The sequence below is a fragment of the Podarcis melisellensis genome (assembly GCF_964234715.1).
Source record: "Podarcis melisellensis genome assembly, chromosome: 3".
Taxonomy (NCBI): domain Eukaryota; kingdom Metazoa; phylum Chordata; class Lepidosauria; order Squamata; family Lacertidae; genus Podarcis; species Podarcis melisellensis.
The window spans coordinates 37199324-37225130 of record NC_138530.1 but is presented as its reverse complement, the minus strand read 5'-3'; the positions used below and the strand labels follow the sequence as shown (position 1 = coordinate 37225130).

General features: G+C 39.1%; 1 protein-coding gene across 1 annotated transcript in view; it reads left to right on the top strand.

Annotated features, from left to right (window-relative positions):
- The window catches only part of ZFAND3 (zinc finger AN1-type containing 3), a 133005-nt gene that overhangs the window by 62063 nt on the left and 45135 nt on the right, over positions 1-25807 (top strand). The window contains exon 4 of the mRNA XM_081904459.1: positions 21189-21368. Within this exon, the coding sequence (XP_081760585.1) occupies positions 21189-21368 (180 nt within the window). The remainder of the gene's footprint in view (positions 1-21188; positions 21369-25807) is intronic.

Genomic DNA, 25807 nt, shown 5'->3' with positions numbered 1-25807 from the left:
CTATTGTATAAAATGATTTTTGTCCTTAAGTTGTTGTTTTTTTAAAGTGGCCCTGCAGAAGGGGATGTTCAGGGGTAGGTGGATAGTTGAGTTTATTAAAGTGTCATGTGTCCAGTTCTGCTGGGACTTGAGACATACAGGGGAAATGGAAGGAAGAAGCAGGTGAGGAGCCATAAGCCCTGCTGGCTGAGCTTTGAAAGATGTCATAGCAAAGAACTGGGGCCACCTGAGGCCTTATGTAGTCTGCCGAGGCATACCTTGCCATTGGTTCCTCAGAAGGTAGCTTTGGTGCCTTGAAGTGCCCATATTTGCAGATGCTTCTGCGCGTGCTGATTTCTGCACTGAAAGGGATGGAGATGTTATTGGGTATGTTGTGCTCTGTCTGAGAAAGGCTGGAGACTGATGTGCTCAGACCAGGAGGGCCCAGGGTTGGGGGAGAATGCTGAGTACCCCCTGTAGAATGTAATGGCTTGTACCACACAAGCTCATAAAACTAGCAGTGAAACTATAGTGTGTGTGTGTGTGTGTGTGTGTGTGTGTGTGTGTCTACGAATTAGATTAGGCCAGAGAGTGAGATCCTTTTCATCTCCAGCCCCTGTGGGTCAGAATGATGCTGGGTACCCGCTAACTGATTGGAGATGCAAAGCATTACACACAGTGGTATTCAAGCCTCAGTGATCAGCTGATAGTTTGCAAAGTTAAGTGCATGGGGCTTTTATAAGGCCCAACAATCAGCTGGTGGTCAGCACTTGAAAGTATTATGCCTAGAGCTTTGCAGGTGCTGCCTGCAGCACCTGGTTGATGTCACCCACAGACCTGTTTTAGCCCAGCTGCATCTTTTCGTGCCCCACACCTGATGTTATGTATGGTGTTACATGTAGGGCACATGGGCATGGTTTGAGCAAAATTGTCTTGCAAATCAAACGTGGCTGGCAAGCCTACTTAGGCCTGTGGGCATGGGGTTCCTCACTGCTGGTTTAATTCCTTCCACTGAGAGCCCTCTAATCAGAAGCCACTCTCCTGACATCAGAAGGACATCTTCAGAAGGTGTTAATCAGTGTGCAGCTTATGTGAAGAATGCTGCCCTTTAGATACCTAGGCTGTTCAGGGATTTTTCTCCCAAACTCAGCACCCTGAATAAAGGTCAAAGACCATCCTTTGTACTGAGTAATAAGATCAGTTTCAATTAATAAACTGGCTTGCACATTCTTCACCAGTTGAAACTTCAATATCTACATTTCCCAAGGCAGCACTGCCTGGCAAAATGCATATTGCAGTAATTAAGCTCGGATGTTAATAGCATGGATTACTAGAGTCACTTTATCTGCTTCCAATAAGGGATGTAGCTGGTGGATGAGAAGCACTTGATGCCACCAGTGATTCTCTAGCAATGATGGATCTAGAAGTACCCTCAAGATACCTTGATCAGGAGATACAAACCCATATTAGAATAGGCTGAATGTTTGTTGGTTTGATAAGTCATCAACCAGCATCACCTTTGCCTTATCTGAATTGAGCTTCAGTCAGTTTGCTTTCATCCACCCCGGTACTGACTCCAAGCATTTTCAACTACTAAGATAGGCAAAATAAGGAAGAGGAAGTAGAATATGTTTCACTTTGTTATTTTTATTTAAGACTGGCACACACAGAATGCCTATTTCAACAGCCAATCAGCATCTATTTCGATCTCAAGCCATATTCTTATTGTTTCTGGTTCTAATTCTGATACAGTAGATGATAAGCCATGAAAACTTAACAAATCGTCCCTTTGCAAAGCCAGTGTACCGTTGATTACTGGATGCTGAGGACAAACAGGGTTTCACTAGCATGCCTCACTCAAAAGCTTTCCAGAGGCATCTGGCCGACTACTGTTAAAGGCAGAATGCTTAATGGTTGGTATCGCATGCCCATTGTTAAGTTAATGGAATATAAATTTTTAGACAACAAGCATCTTAATTGTCATATGATACATCTTAGGCCAGAACTTTATTTGATTTCCCAGAGTTTTACTGTAAGTGTTTGTCTCAGTAGAAGCACTGATAACGTTTTTTTTAGCTCCTGATATTTCCCATTATCTCATTTTTTAAAAGTTTCAAATTGCTGGTTATGATGCTGTCCCCCAAACTGAAGACTGCTGTCTAGAGAACTTCCAGTACATGTCCTGGAGCTTCTAGCAATTTTCTTCTAACAATTCAGCCCACAGCTCATTAAAAAACATTTTTAATATTCCCCCCCCCCCGCCAACTTTTTTATTTTAAAAGAACCTTGTTGTGCTCCACACTCGGCTCCAGAGACTCAGAAGCCCTGTGTGTTTCACTGTGCATGCATATGTGCATCTTCCTGGTCAGCTTCCCTTCCCCAGGTTATATTTTGTCTTCCAAGTGGGATGGACAATGGGCAGAGGAGAGGGAGGAGCCATGCACACCTCTTTTCAGCTTGCTCTTTAAAAGTCTTGCACTTCAGGTCAGTGTTCCCATTGTAGAACACTCACACATCTGCATGGCTCTCTGATAAAACTAGTGTTGTCAGGATTGTCCTTGATATGCATTGCATACTTAGCATTCATTGAAGTACTGTGTTGATAAAGTAGGAAATCTTTAAAAAAAAAAGGTATGGCCATCTACCATACAAGGATGACAGCGCATGAAATCTGTAAGCTTGGATCTAATTGATTTTAAAGTCATTTGCTTATATAGTTATACATAGTTTGCATAGTTAATAAGCTGCTGTTTTCTAAAAGGCAAGCACTTATAACTGTCAGAAATCTGTTGAAATTAGTTGGCAATGGAGAGTTAAATATAGGCTTAGTGAACCGTGTTCTTGCATCCTTAATTGACCTGCATGATGTGTTTAATGAGCTGTATGTGAAAACACGTTTTTTGTAAAAATAAAAATAAAAAATAGGGTTACTAAAAAAACAATGCCCTTGCACACTTTCCTCTCTCAGGATGTATACAGCTACTTTTTGAAAGTGATTCTGGATCCCTTGGTAATCCATTAGCCATTCAACTACTGTCCTCAGTGCTGTGAAGCTCTGAAGTCTCTTGTGAATGTGGCATGTATGAGCTTCATATTTTATCAGCAGAAATTTGAAACATATCATGCCCTAGAGAAAGGTCAACTTAATCCTTTTGTATTGTGAGTAGTAAGTAATTTATATTTTCTTCCACTAGAAAAGCAGTTTAATGGCCCTTTAGGTAATGTTTAATAACTGAGAATGCAAGTTAAATTGACCAGCTGCTACATCTCTGCCCTCTTTGTAATGACATGTGAGACTGTGAGAAATTTCACACTCATTTTGTTTGATTATTCTAATTGTTTCTTTTAAATGCAAAGCATGAAAGAGTTCCCACAACTGAGAATAACCTCTCTAAATCAAATGTAAATCCTATGGTGTATGGAAACTTGCTAATGTTCAGGATGCTTAGACTGTATTTTAGTGGACCGGTTAAGGAGGGATGTATTCAGAATTCCCCTGTGCTTGGATGAAATCTATGATACATAGAAGAGCACCTAGTGCTTCTCTGTATTCCAAAAGAAACTTACCCAGGTTGCTTGTTCAATGAAGTGGCACAGCATATTTTGCTATGTTGAATTTTTTCTTCTTCTCCAGTGCATGTTTATATTGCTTAAGATGCTTGCAGGCAGCTGCATCACTAAGAAGTTGCCCATTCCAATCACTCTCTACAGACAGAATCAGGTTCAGACATGGGAACAGTTGGATTTTTGTGGGGGTTGAATGCCTGAAAAGCCGTGTTACAGTTCCACCAATAAAGAACAACTTTTATTTGTTAATTAGGGCAACAGAAAGGCAGCTATTGAGAGAATGGTTGCTTGCTTTTGCCACAGATATTGGCGACTTGCTTACATTGCTAACTTACTTTCTAACTAACTTATTTATTACCAGCCTCCCCTGCCCCTATTGACCTTCTACTAGGGAAAATGTGGTACAGTGGTACCTTGGGTTACATACGCTTCAGGTTGCAGATGCTTCAGGTTGCAGATGCTTCAGGTTACAGACTCCACTAGCCCAGAAACAGTACCTTGGGTTAAGAACTTTGCTTCAGGATGAGAACAGAAATCGTGCTACGGCGGCAGCGGGAGGCCCCATTAGCTAAAGTGGTCTTCAGGTTAAGAACAGTTTCAGGTTAAGAACAGACCTCTGGAACAAATTAAGTTCTTAACGCGAGGTACTGCTGTATATGTTTCATTTGTTGTCATGATTTAGCAGTGTCTTAAAATTGGGGGGGGGGGCTGCTCCTTTGTTAGGAGGCTTCTAGTTGTCCTATATCTATTTAATGTTATTTATCATTGCTCAAAATATGAAGAAATCAAGATGTTCCTATCAAACTGTGTGTTTTTCTAGTTCTGTTGGATGTATAATTCTTAGCTCCTGTTATTCCCAAACTTCTCACTGCATCTCCTCATGAGGCAGTGCTCTGACTTTGCCTTCTTCTAATCCAGGATAGATATACCCAGAAAAGAAACTCACAGAAAATGTGGGGGAGCTTATGTGTGGTTAACTATGCTGCATGCTAGTTTTAGCTCACATTCCATCTCGGCCAGATCCTTGTAGCTGGTGCTACAAGGACAGCTAGAGCTCTTCTGTCATGGCATGTAGACTGAGGGAGGTCATATTGCGTAAATATCAAGGCAAAAGGAGAAGGAGAGAACACATTAACATTGTTTCTGTCCTGTCCAGTCAACCACAATCTCATACCACTGCAGAGCCCTAGAATTCTGTTTACCAAGCAGTTTTCATCAGTATTTCATCCTTGCTTTTGACCCTTTGTACACTCACAATCAAATGCCTACTTTAGAATGATCATATATGTATAAGAAAAGCTGTTAGAAGAAATTAGTACATTTCTTAATAGAGAACATTTTTATCATTATGTCTCAATTATGTAAGTTCCACATAAGTTTCAGGTACCAACATTACTGCTCATAGGGGCCAAATTAAAAGTGTTCTGATTTCCTGTACATTTTATGATAAACTGTATTAATCCACTGAATATCTCTAATATTTTATAAGTTTACATTTTTAGGGTATATATAGTTTTACTGTTGTGTCATTCTCTCTCTCTCTCACACACACACACAGACACACATATGCGGGGAGAGAGAGAGATTTCAATCATTAGCTCCATTAAATACTTATTTTGGTAGAAAGATAAGTTTTTGTAAAATGCACACTTTTAGTATGTGTTGGCATACGGGATATCAACAATTTTAAGTCATAAAATATCTGCTAGGTATTAAACCAGCCTTCCCCAGACCCTTCAGAAGGTTTGAGCTACAACTCTCATCAGCCCCAGCCAACATAGCTAGTGGTCAAGAGATGGTAGGAATTGTAATCCAAAACATTTGGATCAACATAGGCTGAAAGAGGCTTATTCTACCTTTAGGATGCACCATGCTATGAGTTTGCACAGCTGGTCCTTAATCTGATTATATTTATCTGAGTTGACATTGATCAAATAACAGGAATAATATGCTGTGTGATTTTCATATTTTAATGCACCAATATCTGCTGTTTTATAGGTGTTCTTCTAACCTCTCTGAAGTAAAAATTACCCATTAACAGTTAATGTTAAAACATTTTTCCCTTTTATCGCAATCTAGATCTTTTTACTGCTTACAAATGGTAAATTTGGTGCACTCCAGTCAAGTTGCACTTAATATTGGGGCTTTATCATCTTTCCACTGCGAGTCTTTTGTTTAGTGCCAGAACCCCAAACTATTATTTAGTAAACCTTAAATCTGTCACACATCTGTTGATTCTGTAGCAGCAGCCTATGAAAACTTGCATCTCTGCCTTTACAGGTCCCTGTCATACTCCACAATGCGTACTGACCTTTCAGATTTCATTTAAGCTCACTTTTGTGCTTGGAAATCAGATGCATAAAACTCCACTTTTTTTCCCATTTAGCTCTGCTAGTGAGAAACACCAGTTCTCCTGTTTAGTAGAGATATTGTTAATATTCACAGGACTATCAATAGCTAGTGGCTCTCATACTGCTTTCTGCCTTCAGACTGCGATTTGAAGGAGTCCAGTAGAACTGATTAACTGAAACGTGAAATTTTTGGTTTTGCCAGGGCAGGTTGAAAGGGGACAGTTTGGCTGGAGGAGGCATTGATGTTGTGTGCTCACCTCCTCCCACATGCTCTTATGTGCTGTTGACTTATCTGTATTTCTTCCCCCTGGTATTAATGCATTTATTTGCACTACCCTGTTTTAACTGGGGTTTTGTTAGCCCCACTGAAGGCTGTTTTTGCAGTGGGAGGTAGAATACATAACATAAGCATAGATAGATAGATAGATAGATAGATAGATAGATAGATAACATAAGCATACAATCCTGATCTGCATAATTTGCTTACAATATTTGGAGCCGCACTATAGCACTCTGTCACAGTCCAGGGTTTGCTATGACAGATCTCTTGCAATATGTTATACTTCCAAGTGCTTTGTAATAACATTGCAGCCAACCAGGTTTCACTCTTGAGCCTTGCTTTGGATCACTGCCACTATGTCTGCCAACATCAAGGTGAGTGGGAGTTCCACAAACATTGAGTTAAGAGAACACAAATCTACACACATCTCAGTTTGGGTGGCTTCCAGTACTTTTTCTTACTATACTTGAGAGAACACTGTTTGAGGCAGTGTTTTATGGGTGGCAAGAATGTAGCACAGTCCCAAAAACAAAGGGAGAAACTACCAAATAAATGTAGGGCTTATTCAGAAAGAAACAAAAAGAAATGTAAAAACAACAAAAGAACATTGTGATGGCATAAGCATTCATAAATCAGTACAGTTTTATTAGACTCGGATAGCTATCCCAAAGGCAAAACAGTATCTTAAGTACTACAGGTTACTCTCCGCTTATATTTGTTCGACTTGCGCTTGACCACGTATAAGCACAGTGCCAGGAGATAATTAAATAATTCAATTCATACTCAGAAATAATCATAATAATAATTATTATTATTATTATTATTTATTATTTATTATTTATACCCCGCTCATCTGGCTGGGTTTCCCCAGCCACTCTGGGGCAGGAGAGAGCTGCAGAGTCCTTGTGGCTCGTGAGGAGACCCTCCCTGGAGCCTAAAGAGGATGTCAGTAAGGGCGGAGGAAGCCCCAAAGAGACTGGAGGCACAGCGGGGTTTTGTTTAGGCTGCTCAGCCTCTCCGCATAACAGCTGGCACGCGGGGTAGCGGAGCATCTGCCACTCTTTTGAACATCCTCCAGCCTCCTGCTGACCCTAGAGCTTCAGTTCTAGTAGTGGATATTTTTGGATACAGTGAGAGTGGCACAGAGGGCTTTTAAAGGGTGTTTAGAGCTATGATTCTTGTTCTTCTAGTGACTAGCTGTGCATATAGCTGTATTGGGCATCACCCAAGGATTGGGGAGGAGTGGGGCATTACCACATACTTCATCAACCCCCAAAGAGTCTAGAACCAGAACATAGATTTGGCACCAGTATACAACTGTGACTGAATCTCAATTAGGCTGCATGGCAAATGGAACAAAGGACACTGAATTTTGCATGGATACAGAATATGCCAATTCCCATGCAACATAGTGCTTTCCTGCCCAACCGTCTTGGGTAATTGTTTCTTGAACTTGTGTTTTTGTGCAGGCATATTCCTAATGTAAATTGGAAGTGCCGTCTCTTTTATGCAGATTATGGGTTTTATAAACTTACTTGCCTTGTAGGAGGTTTGACTCACTGCATTATTTAACAAGATAGAACTCTCTGTTTAAATACCAAGTAGTTAGTACTATATAGTTTTGCATGCATTACATCCCAAAGTTAAGCTTAATTTTAGTTCTCAAAATTGATTAACCAAGGAGGAAAACAAAAGGCTTATGCATCAAAGCATCTATGCAGAAGGAAACAGGACAAGTGAAGAATTAAGCTCCGTTTCCTGTTTGTCATTCAGTTAGTCTGGCTGCATTTCCATTAGAGCTACTTCAGCTGGTATTTCTAGCTGGTTATTAGTGTGCCCAGCGAGCCATGGTTTGCTGAAGAAGCTCAGAGTTTTCAAAAATAGTGCCTGAAAACTTGATCATCTTAGTTTTGCTGAACTGGTGCTCCTGGTTCTTAAAACACTTTAAGATATCTATTATTATTATTATTATTATTATTATTATTATTATTATTATTATTATTATTATTTACTACATGCAGAGCTTCAAAATAAAAGCATTCAGGAAAAGTATACAGTAATAATTTTCTGTCATCTCTTTGTGGAAGAAATTCTGGTAGAAGAAATAAATACATACCTCTGTCTTCTTTCCTGCTTTATGTGAAGAAGAAAGATGGGAATTAAATGATCTGAGACGGTTTCAATTTATTTCCATTTGTTTATTGCCCACACTTCTCCAGGGCTTTGCATTCTAAGATTTCTTATATTATCACTTTATAGTTAGGTACCTGGATGCTTTTCCATATTGGCTGAAAGGTAAGGTGAGATGTGTATCAAAGCATGACCTCTAATTCCGAAGGTTCTCAAATTGAGCTACACTGAGATGCTCTGTACAAAGGTTGCAGTACAATTGATAATGTCTGCTGGGCTCTGCATTTGATTTATTTTTTCTGTTTGAAAAATATTTGAGTTTGTCTGTTTGCTTTTTGTATCCACCCCCCCCCAAAAAAAAAACTGGATTGTGGAATAGGCTAGCAACACCCTGGTTTCAGGCCTGTGGCTTTCACTGTATGTAGCTGGTGCAGTTTGCTGATTTTTCCCTAAAAAGTTTCTTATGGAGGGGCCTTTCTCAACAGCTTAGCCTAGCGTCTGTGACTTTTATACCATGCTGCTGTTTTATCAGCAAAGTTTATGGAATATTTCTCTCTTTCCTTATTTAGCTAGCATATTTAAACCCCTCATTGGGATTGAAAATATTCAGTTCAATTCAATTTGCCATATAAATTTAAATGTGGTAAATAAAAATGAATAAATGAAACTACAGAAGTGCACCCAGCTCATTAGAAAGCTAACACTGCAGCTACTAGAATGAGTTATGTACATATATAGATTTGTGGAACCAAAACTAAAGTATGGGGGGAGAGTTTTGAGAATAGCCACTCTCCCATGATTAGTTAACGTTTGCCTTTCAGGCGTATTTCATAATGTTGGCCCCCATCTGTCTCAAGAGACAGCGGAGTGTGCCTCTGGGGGTAAAGTCAAACTGCTACATTGGTAGCACGAATATGACCTTCCCAGGGTGCAAGCCTGAGCAGTGTGCATGGAGGTTCTAGGCTGCCCAGACGACAAGACCCCACACTTGGCCCTGCTAATGTAGTGCAAAGAAAGACAGAGCAATACGTTTGGCACCACCTTGGCTGCAGGTGTTGCTTGAAGGAGGAATACAAGGTGCCATCAAACCATCTTAGGGACTCCTCTTTGGATTTATGTAGGATTTACTCCTTAAGCTTTTATTCTCCCAAAGATATCCTGCAAGGCATCAGAGGTCTAGCACCAGAGTTTTCCTTCTTCTAGATGGGCTACCTTCCCAGGTTGACAGGCCCCGTCTGCCCCTCACTTCCCTCTCCTGCTTTGAAATGCAAGCATTAAAATTCTTACAATGTTGAATGCATGTGACGTTCCTGTCTTGCTTGTAATTAAGTAGTTAAAACATTTCTTCTGTTGATAGCTGTGCTTCCCGATATGGAGCACTTAGATTTACTGCCAGTTAAAAAATTCTGGATTGACAGCAATTGAAATTTAGATTTTGGTCATAAATGGAAATATAATTTAGAGTGCAGCCACGTCCAAGTGTATCTGAAGGAAGCATCAGATAGCGGAACCATTATTAACATGAAAATCTCTTTGAGCTTAAGTCTTTGACATGCTTTGTCTAAAGTGTTTAGAGAACTGGACAAAAAAAGCTTGTTCTGCGTAGTGTAGGCAACTACTGGTTTGTACACTGAAACAACACACTAAATAGAAAGACCTGTGAAATTAATGACCACCTTCTCACTGGAAAAAAGTGTAAGAGGGGTGTCTTCCCATTTCTCTTCTTCTCTCCCCCCCTCCACCTTTCCTGCCCATTACAGAGTTTCATATTATCCAGATTGCTATGGTTCGCCTTGCTAAATGAGCTTTGTAGCACTAAGTTAATTTTCTGCCAGTATTGCTTCTGGCTGATGACTGTGGGTGTTTGTATATCCATTAAGTATGCTGCCAGGATGCATCCACCATTTTCCACCTCTTCCATTAAATGGCTGTCAGCAGGTTTACAGAACTGCTCTCTTACTCTGCACTAATTGCAGAAAGGCTGGTGGATGTGATGAAAAAAACAACCCACAAAAAAGGAGCAAGATCTTGTTCAGAGATCTCAAAAAGTAAATAGAAATGCCATCAGCAGTTAAATCAGATTTCGCATATAGTCACAGTGTGATTAGCAGGATGATGATATAATTTCTTTTTAAATTCTTACTTTGCAGAGCAAACCTATCTACTACCACAACTCCACATATCAAATAAAATATGTTCAGGCATACACAACTGAATATAGGTGGAGTTATGGATAAGGCATGCCTATTAAAGTAGTGTACATTCCCTGCTGGTTTTACAGTTGATTTCGAAATGGAAACCTGTTAAAATGGCATCAAATGTTATCTAGCTAAGATAAATGAACATGAAGAGAATGAATGGATTTTACTTATAAAATTCAGTATGTCAGAAACCCCCTGCTGGCAGGGAGAATCTAAGGAAAGACTGTATGAAGCATGCAGACTTTGGTTTTAGGCTTCAAGCCTAAACAATAATAAAATAATTCACACATGGAGTTTTGTGTTTGGTTACTTTGCCTGTGTGGCTTTTCAAGACCAGATATGTTTTAGTTTTTATTTCAAAATAAAAACATATGTTTTACAGTGGTACCTCAGGTTAAGTACTTAATTCGTTCCGGAGGTCCGTTCTTAACCTGAAACTGTTCTTAACCTGAAGCACCACTTTAGCTAATGGGGCCTCCTGCTGCCACTGTGCCGCTGGAGCACGATTTCTGTTCTCATCCTGAAGCAAAGTTCTTAACCCGAGGTACTATTTCTGGGTTAGTGAAGTCTGGAACCTGAAGCGTATGTAACCCGAGGAACCACTGTATATTGAATTTAAAATTTATTAACATGAATCTGAAAGATGACAAGGTTTGTTTGCCTGTGGTTTTGTTTTGTTAAAACAAAAATAAATTCGTTTGCAAGCAAAAATTAATTAGCTTGCATCGTTTTTGCTCATTTCTGACTGGACTAGCTCTATCAATTATTGGAGGAATAATATGCTGCATTATTATAGGTAATCTATCAGAAAAAGCCATGTTTCTTTTTTAAAAAATGCAAAAGCCAATAAATCATGCTCCTGAAAGATGCCATTGCTGTTGGCAATTTGGAAGCCACTCCCATATGTAAGACAATTGGACTTTCAGCCTCATAGATTGAATGTTACGTAACCTCAGGTCCTTCATATTTTCTTAGATTAGAACTGCTATCACCTCTGATCATTGACCAGGTTAGCAGGGATGATACTGAGAAACGTGATTCAGTTGGAACTCCACATGTGCCCATATATTTTACTAGGCTTTACTCTGAGTAATGAGTGTGGTGCCATTGCAGAGGAATCTGACAAACGTACATTGGCTTAGGCCAAATCTTCTCCCAAAGCAGCTGTGCAGGGAATTGTATCTTTGCCTGAGCTGCAACGTAAGGGCAAGCCTAATTAGTCCTCAGAACCTTTGCCATGTCATAAAAGCATTATTCAGCTCTGTGAGATTTCACCAGTAAATGGATTTAGGCTATTTACATTTCCTGGGAAATATCCCCACCTTTCCCCACAGGGTACACCTCAGCCACCTTGCTGTGAGCTTGAGTGGGCCAGAGACCTCTTGTAGCCTCCACTACCGCTGTATGCTGGGAAACATATATTGATATGTCTGATTCAGAACTTGCGATAATTAGCACTCGGTGTCCTTTCCATCCATCACTGTCATCAAGGTAATCGCCCTGTGTGCTAGAGCTAATGCCCGCCAGGAAGCTTCTTTCTGATAACTGGGTGTCTCACAGATACTCAAACTACTCAGCTTTATGAATGCTCAGGAGGCTGTTCCACACTTCCTTCTCTGCCCTGTGGATGCCTGCGGGACCAGACCTCTCTTCAACTCGCCCACAACCCTTCTCCTTGCCTCATCTCCCCCATCTTTTGCCTCTCAAACCATGCTTGTTGTTTTCTTCAGGTTTACTTGGAACCCTTGAGGGAAGCGCAAGGCAGCGTTTTCCCATAAGGAAAGCCTTTTCTGGTATTTTGTGGAACTTCATCAGAAAGATCTTTAGGAGCCCTAGGTGGGAACTGGACTTGGGATGGGGCTGTCTTATGAGCCACCTCACTTGAGCCTGTCAGGTACCTTTTTAGAAAACAAAGTCAGCTAGCTGTGTCTGCAAACATCAAGGGGCTCGCCACATGCGTTTTGAATTGTTGCCAATCATCCACACTGGGGCTGCATGCACACTGTACATTTAAAGCACATTCTCCCCCCCCCCCATGGGAATGGTAGTTGATCCATCACAGAACTACAAATTAGCACCCTTGTCAAATAATTGTTTGGGTGTGATTGCTTTAAATGTATGGTATGTATGCAGTGTTACCCCCAGTCCAGTGAAACTCAAAACTGTCTCTTCTCTTTACTCTCTCTTCTCTAGGACAGATAGATATTATAGCACATGGTTTAGGGAAGTCTTTAATGTTTGAAGTTTTATTCTGTTTTTAGTGTTCTGTTGGGAGCCTCCCAGAGTGGCTTAGGAACCCCAGCCAGATGGGCGGGGTATAAATAATAAAATTATTTATTATTTTTTTTATTTTTATTATTATTATTATTATTATTATTATTATTATTATTATTCCTCCCTCCTATCTCTACCTTTTTTCCTCTACTCTCAGTCTTTTGTTCTGGTGGTGCTCATTTCCTAGCCATTTGCATTTGACCTTTAGGCTTCTGTTTCAAATTCCCTGGTTCTCTAGTGCCCACCGTCACCCCATGTAAGGCAAATTCTCCTCTCTATGGCTGTTTCTGTTATAGTAACTGCAGCAAACTCTGGGCTCTGCCATCAGCCCAGGGGACCAAGGGCCACTGGGAGGCTATACCCTTTGCCTCCCAGAAATAATGTCAAGGCAAGGAGGAGACCAATCCAGACCCAACCACTGAGCAGAGAAGGAGTTGAAGGGAGCTAGAACATTCTGTTTTCCCTGCCAGTTGCCCTGTGACTGCAAAAACCAAAAGAAAATGACACTGGTTCCATCCATCAACTGAAAAATTTAAAGTCACCAATTACTGTTAATCTAGAATACAACAAGGGAAGATTAGCCCGGTGTGTACTTGATATGAAAGTTTGTAGCTCATCACTTTGTTTATGGCCTTGAAGAATTTATCTCCCTCCTCTGCCTTTTTCCACTACTCTCATGTTGTGTGTCTTGTCTTTTTTGTTTGTAAGCCTATTGGCGCGCGCGCTCTCTCTCTTTATTGACCTTGAGAAAAAATGCAGTTAAATAATATTAAATCTTATTTCTAAGCAATATATTGAACTTTTAAAAAAAAAATTAAAGGCATTGTTGCTTGAACACAATATGAAATTGCAACCTCTTATAGAATAGTTGCTTTCATAGAAAAATAGTAGGAAAATGATCCTTCAAGGTCAGTTAAGAACTCCTTTGAGAGAGGAATTAATTTACCAATTCTAAAGTAATTTGAATCTGTGCTTTAAGTTAGTTTACCATACTCAGGTAGATGAATACTAGTTTAGATATTGCAGATCTATCATAATTCTGATATTTATCCATTAAACAAGACTATTCATTTCTGTTCTCTAAGGAAGTAGAATTCAATGACTGAAATAATCAACAATAATGACTTGAACACACAAATGTATGAAGTGCATACTGTAGTAATGAAAGGTAGTTTGTTTAGAATTAAATATGGAAAAGTTCTATGCTGTTGAATCTGATGTTTCAAAATTAGCAAATGCTAGTGTAGGCAATGACCGATTTACACACATTTGATATGTGCATGACTGCTCGTGCGCACATCGCAGCAACCCAGAAGTGGCCAGAAAAGGGGGGGTGGAGTTGGCTTAGGCATGCTGTGACCCAGAACGCAACCCCAACACAAATCAGGGGTTGCCTGTACACAGCATATTTATAAAAACAAGCCTGCATCATATTTCTAAGTTTGCTTTATGATTTAAGCATGGCATGGATTTTAAGCTTCTGACTTCATTCAGATGGAAAATGTCTTAGGGATGGATCTAAATTGATTGAGCATAAGGACAAGAATATAAGAGTCACCACTGATATTTCTGGTGTAAATGCTTAGGAATCAAAGAAAGAAATGAGAAATCAAATCCTTGCCCTCAAGAGTATTTTTTTGTACCTAAAGCAGGGGTCGGCAAACTTTTTCAGCAAGGGGGCAGTCCACTGTCCCTCAGACCTTGTGGGGGGGCCGGACTCTCTCTCTCTTTATATATATTTATACAAATTCCTATGTCCCACAATTAACCCAGAGATGCATTTTAAATAAAAAGACACATTCTGCTTATGTAAAAACACACTGATTCCCAGACCATCCGCGGGCCGGACTTAAAAGGCAATTGGGCCAGATCTGGCCCCCGGGCCTTACTTTGCCTACCCATGACCTAAAGCATATCGTGAAAATACCTGTCCAACCTTTTGCTTCGACTTCTTCCATAATTTTTTTCCTACTATTCAAAATGATTTCTTTTTAATCATAATATGATAGTTACCCACTCCCTGCCCCATGTCACATCTCATGCCATTCAGGTTTCATGACTCTTGGGAGTGGCTTTTGAGGAGGGAATAGCAGAGAGCTCCACTGTGCGTGTTAAGCTTTGCTTCCATTTCTTTTGATACAAGACAGTGGTTGGATTCTCCACTAAACCACCATGTCAGAAAGCAAATGGATCTCCCTGCTTGTTGCTTCTAATGTCATCTTTCTTGACCCCCATCAACCAGCCTGCACATTTAATGCGGTTTACAGCAGATGAAATCTCAATGACTTCCCCATTATAGACTATTGCTTAGGTTTTTTTGGGTTGCTTATTTTAGCTTCTCCAGTATTTCATGCATGGCAAGGTACTTGCTGTGGTCAAATCCTATGGATGTTGAATTCCCCAAGGAATAGGTCTAGCTAAAATTAGGAAGCAGCGCTGCTAAATATCTTCCTACATAATTACCTGAGTTCTAAGGCTGGTACCTTTTCAGAGAGCTAAATTGAGTTTTTATGGTTTCTATTCAAGGTAGAGGTATTTCTTAATTTCCTATTCATTTTTAGCAAATTGCTATCCTTTCAAATTGTTCCTCGTAGCATTGAGAAATCTAGGCCAGTAGGGTGTGCTTAAAATACCATCTCTGGAAAGATTTTATAGTACCAGTGTCTAAATACAGGTTCTCTCACTCTTCTTGCTGAATTCTTTTAATTGTTTATTGGTCTAAACCAATAAAGTGTTTTTAAAAAGCCAAACACCATTTCCCTATCTCTTAGTTTTTATAACTCATATAATATGAAAATAAGAGTAAGTGTAGTTTTGCTTTTTCTAGTTGTTCTAGAATGTTTTCTGGTATTGAAAACTGTAGTTGGCTTTCTATTCATTTTATAAGTACTGAGTCAGACCAGCTTTGAGCAGATTCAGTTAGGTGAGTGTACCTTTTTGTCTCTTGGCACATAGGATGAGATTTGTTGTTTTATGTGGCTTCATGCTGCTAAAACAAATTTTGGACTGAATCTTAAATTGTTAATTTTATATTCCTGCTTTGAATCCAGTACAAGCACACTTGAGAGTGTGACTAAACTTATCATGGTGGCTTTTATATTGCCTTGTTATCAACTTAAATCGCTGCAGGTAGGAGTCATGGGGCTTTATTTTTACTTAAAATGTAACACTGACATTTCTGAATTTACCAGCCATACCATATTTTAAAAGGTTAATCACCTTTTCTAATATAGGTTGGGGGTTTTTCACTAGTCATATTGTTCAGACGTTGACCCACTCTTGGTAAATTGTAGCATTAGCACTTGGTTCAGGGCATAGCTGCAAATAAATGCCTCATTGAAGATTTGAGCAGAGTCCATCAAGGGCAGGTGAACCCTATTAAACTTGGCTTTGTTACCAACAGCTTTCTGGCTCTCTTGTTTCTTTGACAACTGGGCTTACTTCTCTTTTGGGTCATTTGTATGGTTCTGCCTTGCTCGCTACCAGATGAGCAGTGTAACCTGCTGAACAGCACCTTTCCCCTTTCACTGAGTGATGGTGCTTCATGTTAATGAAAAAAATTACCTTTGGATCTGTTAAACGGATCTGGAAGTAGCTGTCTCAATTTCAGTTAATATTCTAAACCTAAGGTAATACACATTTCAAATTGTCTGAATATGAAATAAAATAGAACTTTTGAGGGAGAAATCAAAACACATGGGTTCAAATTCATATTTATATGATTAAGATAATGGCCACATCCAAGCATTGAAACATAGTTATAAGAACACACTGCATTCACATATTGTAACAATCATAGTTTCTCATTATGTCTCAGCATAGGAAAACACTGATTGGAATCTTGTTCAGTATCTTTGTTAACAAGCTCATGGTGTTCTAAACTGAAGCTATTATTCTCCTTCCCTTGAACATGGGGAAAGAGGAGAGGGGCTGTGCAAGCCCAAAGCTTGATGTGGTACATATCTAATTCACGGGTGGGTAACCTGTTGTCCTCAAGATGGACTCTCAACACACTAGCCTCATCTAGCATGGACAAAGATGATGGGAGTTCCCCAAGTTTTAACTGCAGTAAAAACAGAGTATTCACTTAAAACATGACCCAAGATAATTTCATCATTTTTCAAAGCCATGAAATTGATCTTTTATTCATATTTCAAGAGAAGGGTGTCTCCCCAGCATGACCGCTGTGTAATCTAGGATGATTACTGCAAGTAGTGCCTATTCTCTACAAAGTGAAACAAAGGCTATAGGATGAATAAATGTCATTTGCCTTATTTAAAGCAATTCAGTACCTTACCTTAACATACAATGCTGTGGCAATCTACAGGTATCCAATTTCTACTGTTCCTTAAAGAACCAGTTCAGTGTAACAGATCAATGCTACTAGAGTAGAAAGTTTAAATGTGACCTTAAGTTCATATATTTGGTAATCTAACTGTGTAGCTTTGACATTATCCCTTCTGTCATACTTGAACCTACTTCTTTAAGCTCCTTGAAGAACAAATCAAATGCAAATATTAAGAAATAAAGCACAGACCCTATTTACACCTTATTTCTGTGCATATTGTGTTATTTTGTGAGCATTTCCATTCTAGTTTGGGAAACCTTAAGCCATTGACCATAATATGAATATTTTTGTGAATGGAGATTAGTGCTAATTGCATGAAGTATAAAGCTTCATTAAACACATACAACTGTCATGGTCAACACATTTTAATTATTTTGCTAATCAAAAAAGGCCCCACATCCAAATATACAGCAAACCACCAACAGACCTCAAATACATCAGCATTGTCTTAATCAGAAGTTGCATTGGCATGGGGTTCCAATCGACTACAGTGATCTAGAGTTTTGTATAACATAAGATTCACAGAAGTAATGAAGTTATTTCAGTACTGCCACAACCAAGCAGCTGTGGAGGAAATCATTTTACTGCTGCTTTGATGCCATTTTATATTACGGTATTTGGGATAATGTTGGGATAATGTTGGTAGTGAGTGGTCTGTTCCTCCACCACCACCACCACCATATCCCTACCACCACATCTGCTTAATTCAAAATATATATTATGCTCCATCTTGAAACTACCTGGCACTTCTTAAAAAAAAAATTGAAAAAACATTTTAATTCCAAACAAACACCACTGATGAAAAATTAGGCAATAGTTAACCTTAATTGGGACTCCATGGGTTAGTCTAGAGAAATTAATTAAAAATAATAGACCAATGTTCTTAAATGCTAGGATTCTCCCTAGACATCTAAAAGGGCACCTGAGTGAGGACTGTGTAGATGCTAGCAGTGCTAGAGGCACTAATTGATAATGTGCTTTTATTTTAAAAAAATGAAATCTTGCATGCTCTTTTATTTGAAGTGGGCAAAGTAAATATGAAACGTAATTAAATTTTGCATCCATTGGTTAGTAAGCCTACTTCAGAAATCTTTTGAGCTTTCACCAATATTGCACTAGGGGTTCTTTTAGTTTCTCAGTTGCCCCACACTGGCAACTTGTTGTTTCAGTATATTTAACAAGCTCTTATAAATTACCTGAATAGATTTTATTCTGTCTGCTAGAGTATTTCATTTCTTTTAATGAAGTAAGTAAAATTAGTTGTTTCTGTTCATTAGTAGTCTAGGTAGAAACATGTGTTCCTGATATCCTCAAGGAGAAATTGGAGAAAATCGGAATAGGTAAACCACCCTTGTATTTTAGCAAACGAAACAGTGACTCAAAGGTGTGTGTTTCATCTCTTGTTTGGTTGGCCATGTCCCTCTAGGCATCTCCCGTGAACAAGCCCTGTTGAGTTTACCCATTTCTAAGTTATTTTTGTCACTTGGGTTTATTGGGCATCCAAAATTTATTTTGTTTTCCCAGTATTTATAAACCAGCAGAGATAAGAGACCAGTTATTGTTCATAAGAAAGGTAAGAGACACATTTAGAGGAGTTCATAAATTTACCTGGACTTGTAGTAGCCAGGAGCCTTCTACTTCAGTGCTGTCCTGTGCGCTTCATTAGGAAAAGACCTATTAATACTCTGAGACTTGCTGAGGAAAGAATTCGGTTCATACAACAAAATGGACTTGTCTTGAATGGGAAAAGATTGTGTGCTGTGCTACAAACATTTGCTTTCCTTTGCTACAATTTTTGCTGTTACTTATGAAATTGCTAGCCTTTATTAAAAGTAGCTGTTTACAAAATTATACAACTTGCCCGTAGAAAGCAAGATTAGAATAGCGCATACTGGGAGATGCTTATAAGTAGGTTATTTTCCTAATAATGCTGTATCTTAATAGTTGTCATAGAAATGTTCCATGCAGTATCTCATCTTGCGGGGTGTGCTATGTGGTAAAGGTAAAGGACCCCCGGACGGTTAAGTCCAGTCAGAGACGACTATGGGGTTGCGGCGCTCATCTCGCTTTCAGACCGAGAGAGCTGGCGTTTGTCAACAAACAGCTTTCTGGGTCATGTGACCAGCATGGCTAAACTGCTTCTGGCGCAATCAAACACCATGAAGGAAGCCAGAGCACACGGAAACGCTGTTCTGTAAAACTAACAGAATATAGAGCAGTTGTAAGGAAAATGGGATTGTTAAGGCTGGCTCCCTGCTGTAGGATGAAGCAGAAAGAAGTGTAATGAAATGCTTCTTCATTTCATTGCATTATTTGTATCTTTCATGTTAAAATTCCTAAAAGGTATAACAAACCAGAATAAATTAATTTTGTGCTGGGGCATGTATCTTTATCCAATTTTAAAAGCAATAGTATCAGGTCCTCATTTGGTTCTTCCCTTGTTCTACCTTAAGCTGTTCCTGTTGAGCTTAATATAGTATAAAACAGCATTTTATTGAATTTAAGATCTTGCAGATCCTGAAGAGCAGGCTGTTTTGTTATCAACTTGGGCTTAATAAGCTCTAGTTAAAGGCATCATTTCATAATTTATTGCCAATTCTTAGGATATAGGAGTGAAATAAAATTGAAGCATAGCTTGTGTTAACAGAAGAAACCAAAGGCAATCCTTAAAGTACACATGTGGAAATCAAGCTAAGAATAATTGACTCTAGTATAAATCTGCATAGCAAATGTAAAGGATTTCACTGGGCTTAAAATGAGACACCGTATTTCCAGGCTTCATGTTGATGTTTTTTATTTCCTCATTGAATATGACTATAATGTAATATAAAAGTCAGAACTGGACTACTGGTTAAGTAGCCCATGATCCAGAGGAATACTTTGTGTACCTTCATTTTTCTAGGTTTTTTTCTTTCCAGGACTTGCCTTTACAGGATTCACCAAAGTTTTCTCTTAATTGCAAATGCAAACCATTCTCAGTTTTCATTAGGGACTTAAACCTGAAATTTTGAAAATAAATGGAGTTCATTAGAATTGGTCCAGTATCAGCACAGATGAAGCTGAACATATGATGGGTTTTAAAAACATGCATAGTTACAGATCTATGTTGTTTCCTGGTTGATATCACAAATAGACAAGTTTGCAAAATCCTTTATTGGCATTTAATAAATGCTGTGGTGAAGGTCATGCACAAGAGGATAAAATTATGCAATATTTACAATGGCCAGTTGCTTTTTCTAAATAAGGATAATAAGGCTTTAGCTGCCATGCTAATCAGACACCTTAGAAACAGGTGATGGCTTGATGGAAGTCACCGATCAGTTGATCACATAGTGTTAGTAGGTAGCAAGAACTGATATTGATGTTTTGTCTTATAAAGAGAGCCTTTGCAAAAAAAAATAATGGTTATTTGTTACATACCTTGGTTAAATTCAGTATTCATTTGCAGTTCACAAACAGTACTCGCATGACACTGTAATCTGAGAACCAAGTTAGTTAACGACCTAGCCTCGTTTTAGGAGGCAACAAGTAATTTTGCCTAGTTTCCTCATTAATTGCATTGTGCATAGAAACTCTCACAACTAATGCCAACTAGACAGGATGTTTGTCACATAATTTGCCTTTACCTGGTTTCTTCTCTAATTAATTGCTGGTGGGAGAAGCTTCCCAAGAATTGTGGCATGGCAAGGGAGTTAACCCTTTTCTCTAGAACAAATTTTTGAAGGGCTTTGGGTGTGTGTGTGGAGGAAATCAGCAAAAATCTCCCCACTTCTGTTAGTAGCTCCAGTCCACTGGAGCCAAAGCACTAGTTGGATTGTGCTCTAAATGTGTATCTTGCCATTCCACTGGAACAGCACTCTGTGATTATACCAAGTTCAGTAATAATGTATTGGTGCAATGAAGGTAAGTTTAATATCTTAGGGCTTAGACTAATAGGATTAAATCACAGTTTATAGAGATGATTATATTGTAAAATACAACATATTGTATGTGCCCCATTGGACAGAAACATGTTTTGTAGTCAATAATCCCATCTCCCCAATTTTGTGTCTTGTTAGATTTTCAAAAGAAGCAACCAGATGATGAGTCCACTCCCAGCACAAGCAACAGCCAATCAGATTTGTTCTCTGGAGAAACAAATAGTGACAACAGTAATACCTCCCTATCTACGCAGACTGTTAACTCCAACCAGCAACTTTCGACAGAACTGAATGTAACTTCACCGAGTAAAGAAAAATGTAAGTTTAAGGAGAGCAAAGTAGGCTCTGCTCTTCTCTAGTATCTTTAGTTTTCAGCCTTTAAGAAGAATGTAGTGATTTCTTTGGGAAACTGTAGAAAACTGCATGAGAATGATAGTTGTGTGACCGTTGTAGGAAGAACAAGGGAAGGGAAGCATTTTCTATCTTGATTGAATAGAGCTCAGTTTGCATAGCTTTATCATTTTCATAACACTAATTACTACATTTGTCAACCTATAGCTTAACTGTTGGCCTGTGCCGTGGAAACTAGAGCCCATATTACCGCAGTAATTGTGATGATGTTCTTCAAATAAGTACAGAAAATTATGCATGCAACATAGGGTGTCATCCAATTGTTAGGGGATCTCACACATGGTGACTTGTGTAGAATAAACATAAATACTTCCTGAAACATTTGGGTATTACAGGCATACATTTTGCTGATGCTTTTATCTTAGTCTGACAACTTCCTTTAAAAGTAAAGTATTGTTCAATAGTTTGAATTCAGATGCCATCAGTGCTATTTCATGGAAGTTTCTGACAAAAGTTGAAATTTCATTGTGTGCTTCTTTGCAAAGCTCTCTCCTCTGAAATACAAAGCCTTATGTATAGATATATATCTATATGTTGGGGAAAGGGATGTAGATCTAGTTATTTATTTGGTATATATACCAAATAAATGCTAGGAAGGTTTGTACTTTCTCACCATTTTCTTTGGGACAATGTGATAAAGTGCTCTCTTTCAGCCACTTCTTCATTTGGAACGAAAAGGATTTTTCTCTAGACAGTAATTTTGATAAGTCACTTATTGTTTTTCAGTGGTGCTAAATATGTTGTTAGATTAATCTTGTTCATTGCATTTATATTCTGCTTGGCAGATAAAATTCAAAGAATGGGAACAGGAGATAAAATGATCTTACACCTTAGAATTAGAACCTCTTAAATACTGTAGGGAGTTTTATAAAAACAAGCTTTCAGTCTATATCCACTTAGGAGCTCTGAAAAAGGCCAATTACTATTGTTGGTTGCAAACATGAATAAATTGTTCCAAGTAAAAATCATAGAAGAGACAATTCCAGTCAAGAATACTATGTTCAAGTATGCTAAAACAACCATGAAAGCGATTTAAGTAGAAAGTAATAGGGTTTCATGTGATAAGTTATGTGATAAGACTGTTCCTAGACTGTACCAGTCGCGATTTCAGGTGGAGGACTGCACAGTTGAATGGCTGCCCATTTGGGAATAGGGGGAATGTTGCACACAGAAAACTAGCACAGTGGGAAGTAAAGCTAATATCAAACCCTTTACCAGAGAACTTTGGGGCTCAGGAGAGGATGTGGGTGCAGTGTGCAGGTTTCTGTATAAGAGAATTCAGTTGTGCAATGTCCCACCAGCAGTTTGAAGAAGCACAGTCTAGGGACAGTTTTATCAAACACAACTATCATTTCTCACCCCCCATAGATAACCTCTTGAATTAAGAATTCAAGAATTATGTAAACACAGTAAATGACCAATCTTTGGAATTTCATTTTTGCATCTTTGCATTTGTTTATTTATAAATGCATTTTTATACTGCCAAGTCATAAAATATCAGGGCAGTGTACAACAATTAAAAAAAAAATCATTTAAAACAGTACAAAGCTATGAAGGTCTGTCAGCATAAAACAAGTTTTCAGAAGATGCCAGAATGTCACAATGAGGGTGCCTCAATCACTGCAAAAGATCTACTTGGTTAAAGTCCAGTAAACGGTCACATACTGCACTGTTTACTTGCTTAATGATTTTTGCCTCCCCTGTCTGTATGTGTGTGTGCACAATGTGTCTGCCTTACTCATTAATTTGCAATCTCATATTGCCTCTATTCCATCCATTCATGCATAGAAGCACCAGGAGGGTAATACAGAAAAAGTTCTAGATGCACTTTTCTCTGCAAATGCCCCCACATACTGTTTCTTCAGTGGCCTAGCAGCTTCAGTCCATGATCTCTTGGGATTGTCCATTGTCTTCCTGAGCAGCTACTTCATTGGACCAGATTTGTCTTGCATTTTTTTTTTCTAGTTTGGCTGTAAAGATGTACGAAAGGGAGAACTTATTTCAAAAATATGCTCTTCTGTTCTAGGCTTCTGTACACTCACTAATGCATGCTCCGAGATGATAGATATTAGGCAGCACAGCCAGCAGCGCATTTGAAAATATTACCTATAAAAAAATTCTTTATGACTTCCTGCTGGGATGGCTGTAAGTGAAACAGTGGTTAGATTTATTTACAGTTCTAGCTATCTCTCTTTTCCCCCCACAACCCCCAAACAGTAGTTCTCTAATGTAGCTCAGATTAGTGTCATTTATCAGAGCTAATTATACAGCAGATGGAGCTTTTCTGATTGATGATGGTCTCAGTGTGGAAGGTTCTTTCCCATAATGAAGAATGCCCAAACTTTAAATGTCTTTTTTGATTTTAATTTAAGGGTGGCTTTTTCATATTATTTATTTTGTTTTGTAAGGAGTTCTATAATACATACGCTGCTTTCATTATAGCAGTGTTTCTTAAATGATTGATATTTTTTCAGTGCAGTGAGATGATGATGTACAGCTGCATACTTTTACTGAATAGATTTGCTTGTATTTCAGTAAACAAAAAAACAGTGTGGGATATCATTGAGTTAATCCTTACCAAATTGTACATAGATCTTACTGCTTAGAAGTGGTGTTGTTAATAAAAACAATTCAGATGGCAGCCTTTTGTGATCTTTCTCCGTTCCAAACCAGCTCGACTTCAAGGTGCTAGCTGTGGTTAATTGCCCTACAGGCTAAGCACACTATAATTGTAGTAAGCCATTTTATTCATCATGTTGCAATAAAGATCTATCGTGTTAATAGTCTTGCTGAATGGGAAGAATTTTAAAGCATTTTTATGAAGAGTCAGAATATTCTAGGAGGGGGAAAAAATCTATAATTATATTTTGTGGCAGTTGGGTCTGGCAGGATATTAATGTGATTGCATGCATTCCTGTAATTCCAGTCATTCTTCTTACAAGCTAATTTTTTTTCCTGGGCCTGCTTGTATACAAGCCCATTTATTTCCTACAAAATCCGTATCTCAAAAGATGCCTCAAAAGTGCAAGTAATTCTTAATTAGAGTTGCACCAGTTGCCAACAATATACTTTCTCAGAGGAGATGCTGCTTCCGACAGAGAAGGAAGTGGCCAAATATGAATCTTCCAAATGCCAGATTTAACCCTGACATATAACTTTCCTTCCTGCCACATTCCTGACTAACCCTCTACCCCCCCCCCCCCACATTAAGAGAATAAGGAAAGCTGACTGGATCAGGCCAAAAGCCTAACTGAACTAACATCCTGGTCTCACAGTGGCCAACCAGACCCCCATGAAAAACCCTCAAGTAGGACCTGAGCCAGGGGGTGGTGCACCCCACTTTTCACTTGAGGTGAAACTGGATGTGCTGCCCACTTCACTGCCCCGACTGCCAGTAGAAAAGAGGTACTGGCATTGGCACCAATTTCCAGCAAGGTCTGAGAGCAGCAGGACACCACAAGCATTCCTCCTCAGCGGCTTCTGCCACCTGAGGCGGCTTCTTCATCCCACCTCATGGGTGGGCCGGGCCTAATCTGAGGACAACAGGACTTGCCTCTCCCCCCCCCCCCCGGTTTCTAGAACTGGTATTCAGAAGCATACTGCCCCCAACCATGGAGGCAGAGGGCAGCTATTGTGGCTGATAGCCATGGACAGCTTTATCCTCCGTGACTTTGTCTAATCCTGTTTTAAAGCCACTCAAGTTGGTGGCAATCAGTGTTTCCTGTGGGAATGATTTCCATAGTTCAGCTGTGCACACCATGAAGAAGGACCGGATCTCTCCAATGAGCTCAATGTGGCATATATGGCCCTCCCCCTCCTCATTTAATCCCACAACCACCCTGTGAAATAGTTCAGACTATTTCTGAATAGGTCACCCAGAGAGCTTCATGGCTGAATGGGGATTTGAACCCAGGTCTCCCAGGTCCTTGTTCAACACTTAAACAACTGCACGACTAGCTCAATAGCATAAGAATACATTTAGGCTCTATTGTCCGTTGGTTATTGTTTGGGCCTCCTAGTATTTGTATTTATTTATTTATTTATATTTATATTTTTAAATGGCCTATCCTTTCCCCGAAGGGAGCATAGTAGTAAGTGGTTCTCTTTAACAATGTGGATCATGAGGATAGGAAAGAGGAAGCCAAAACACATTTTTCTTTTAACCACTCCAGAACCCACTTATTAGGGAAGTCTGTGTGTATTTTATTAAAAGGTCATGCCATATACTTTAACAATTTCATTTAGTTTGAGCCCTTCATCACCTTCTCTGGGGCTGTCACATTGTTTTCCTTTCCTCTGTGCAACTGCAGCTCAAGCTGACATGGTGCAGGTTTAAGTGAAATCTG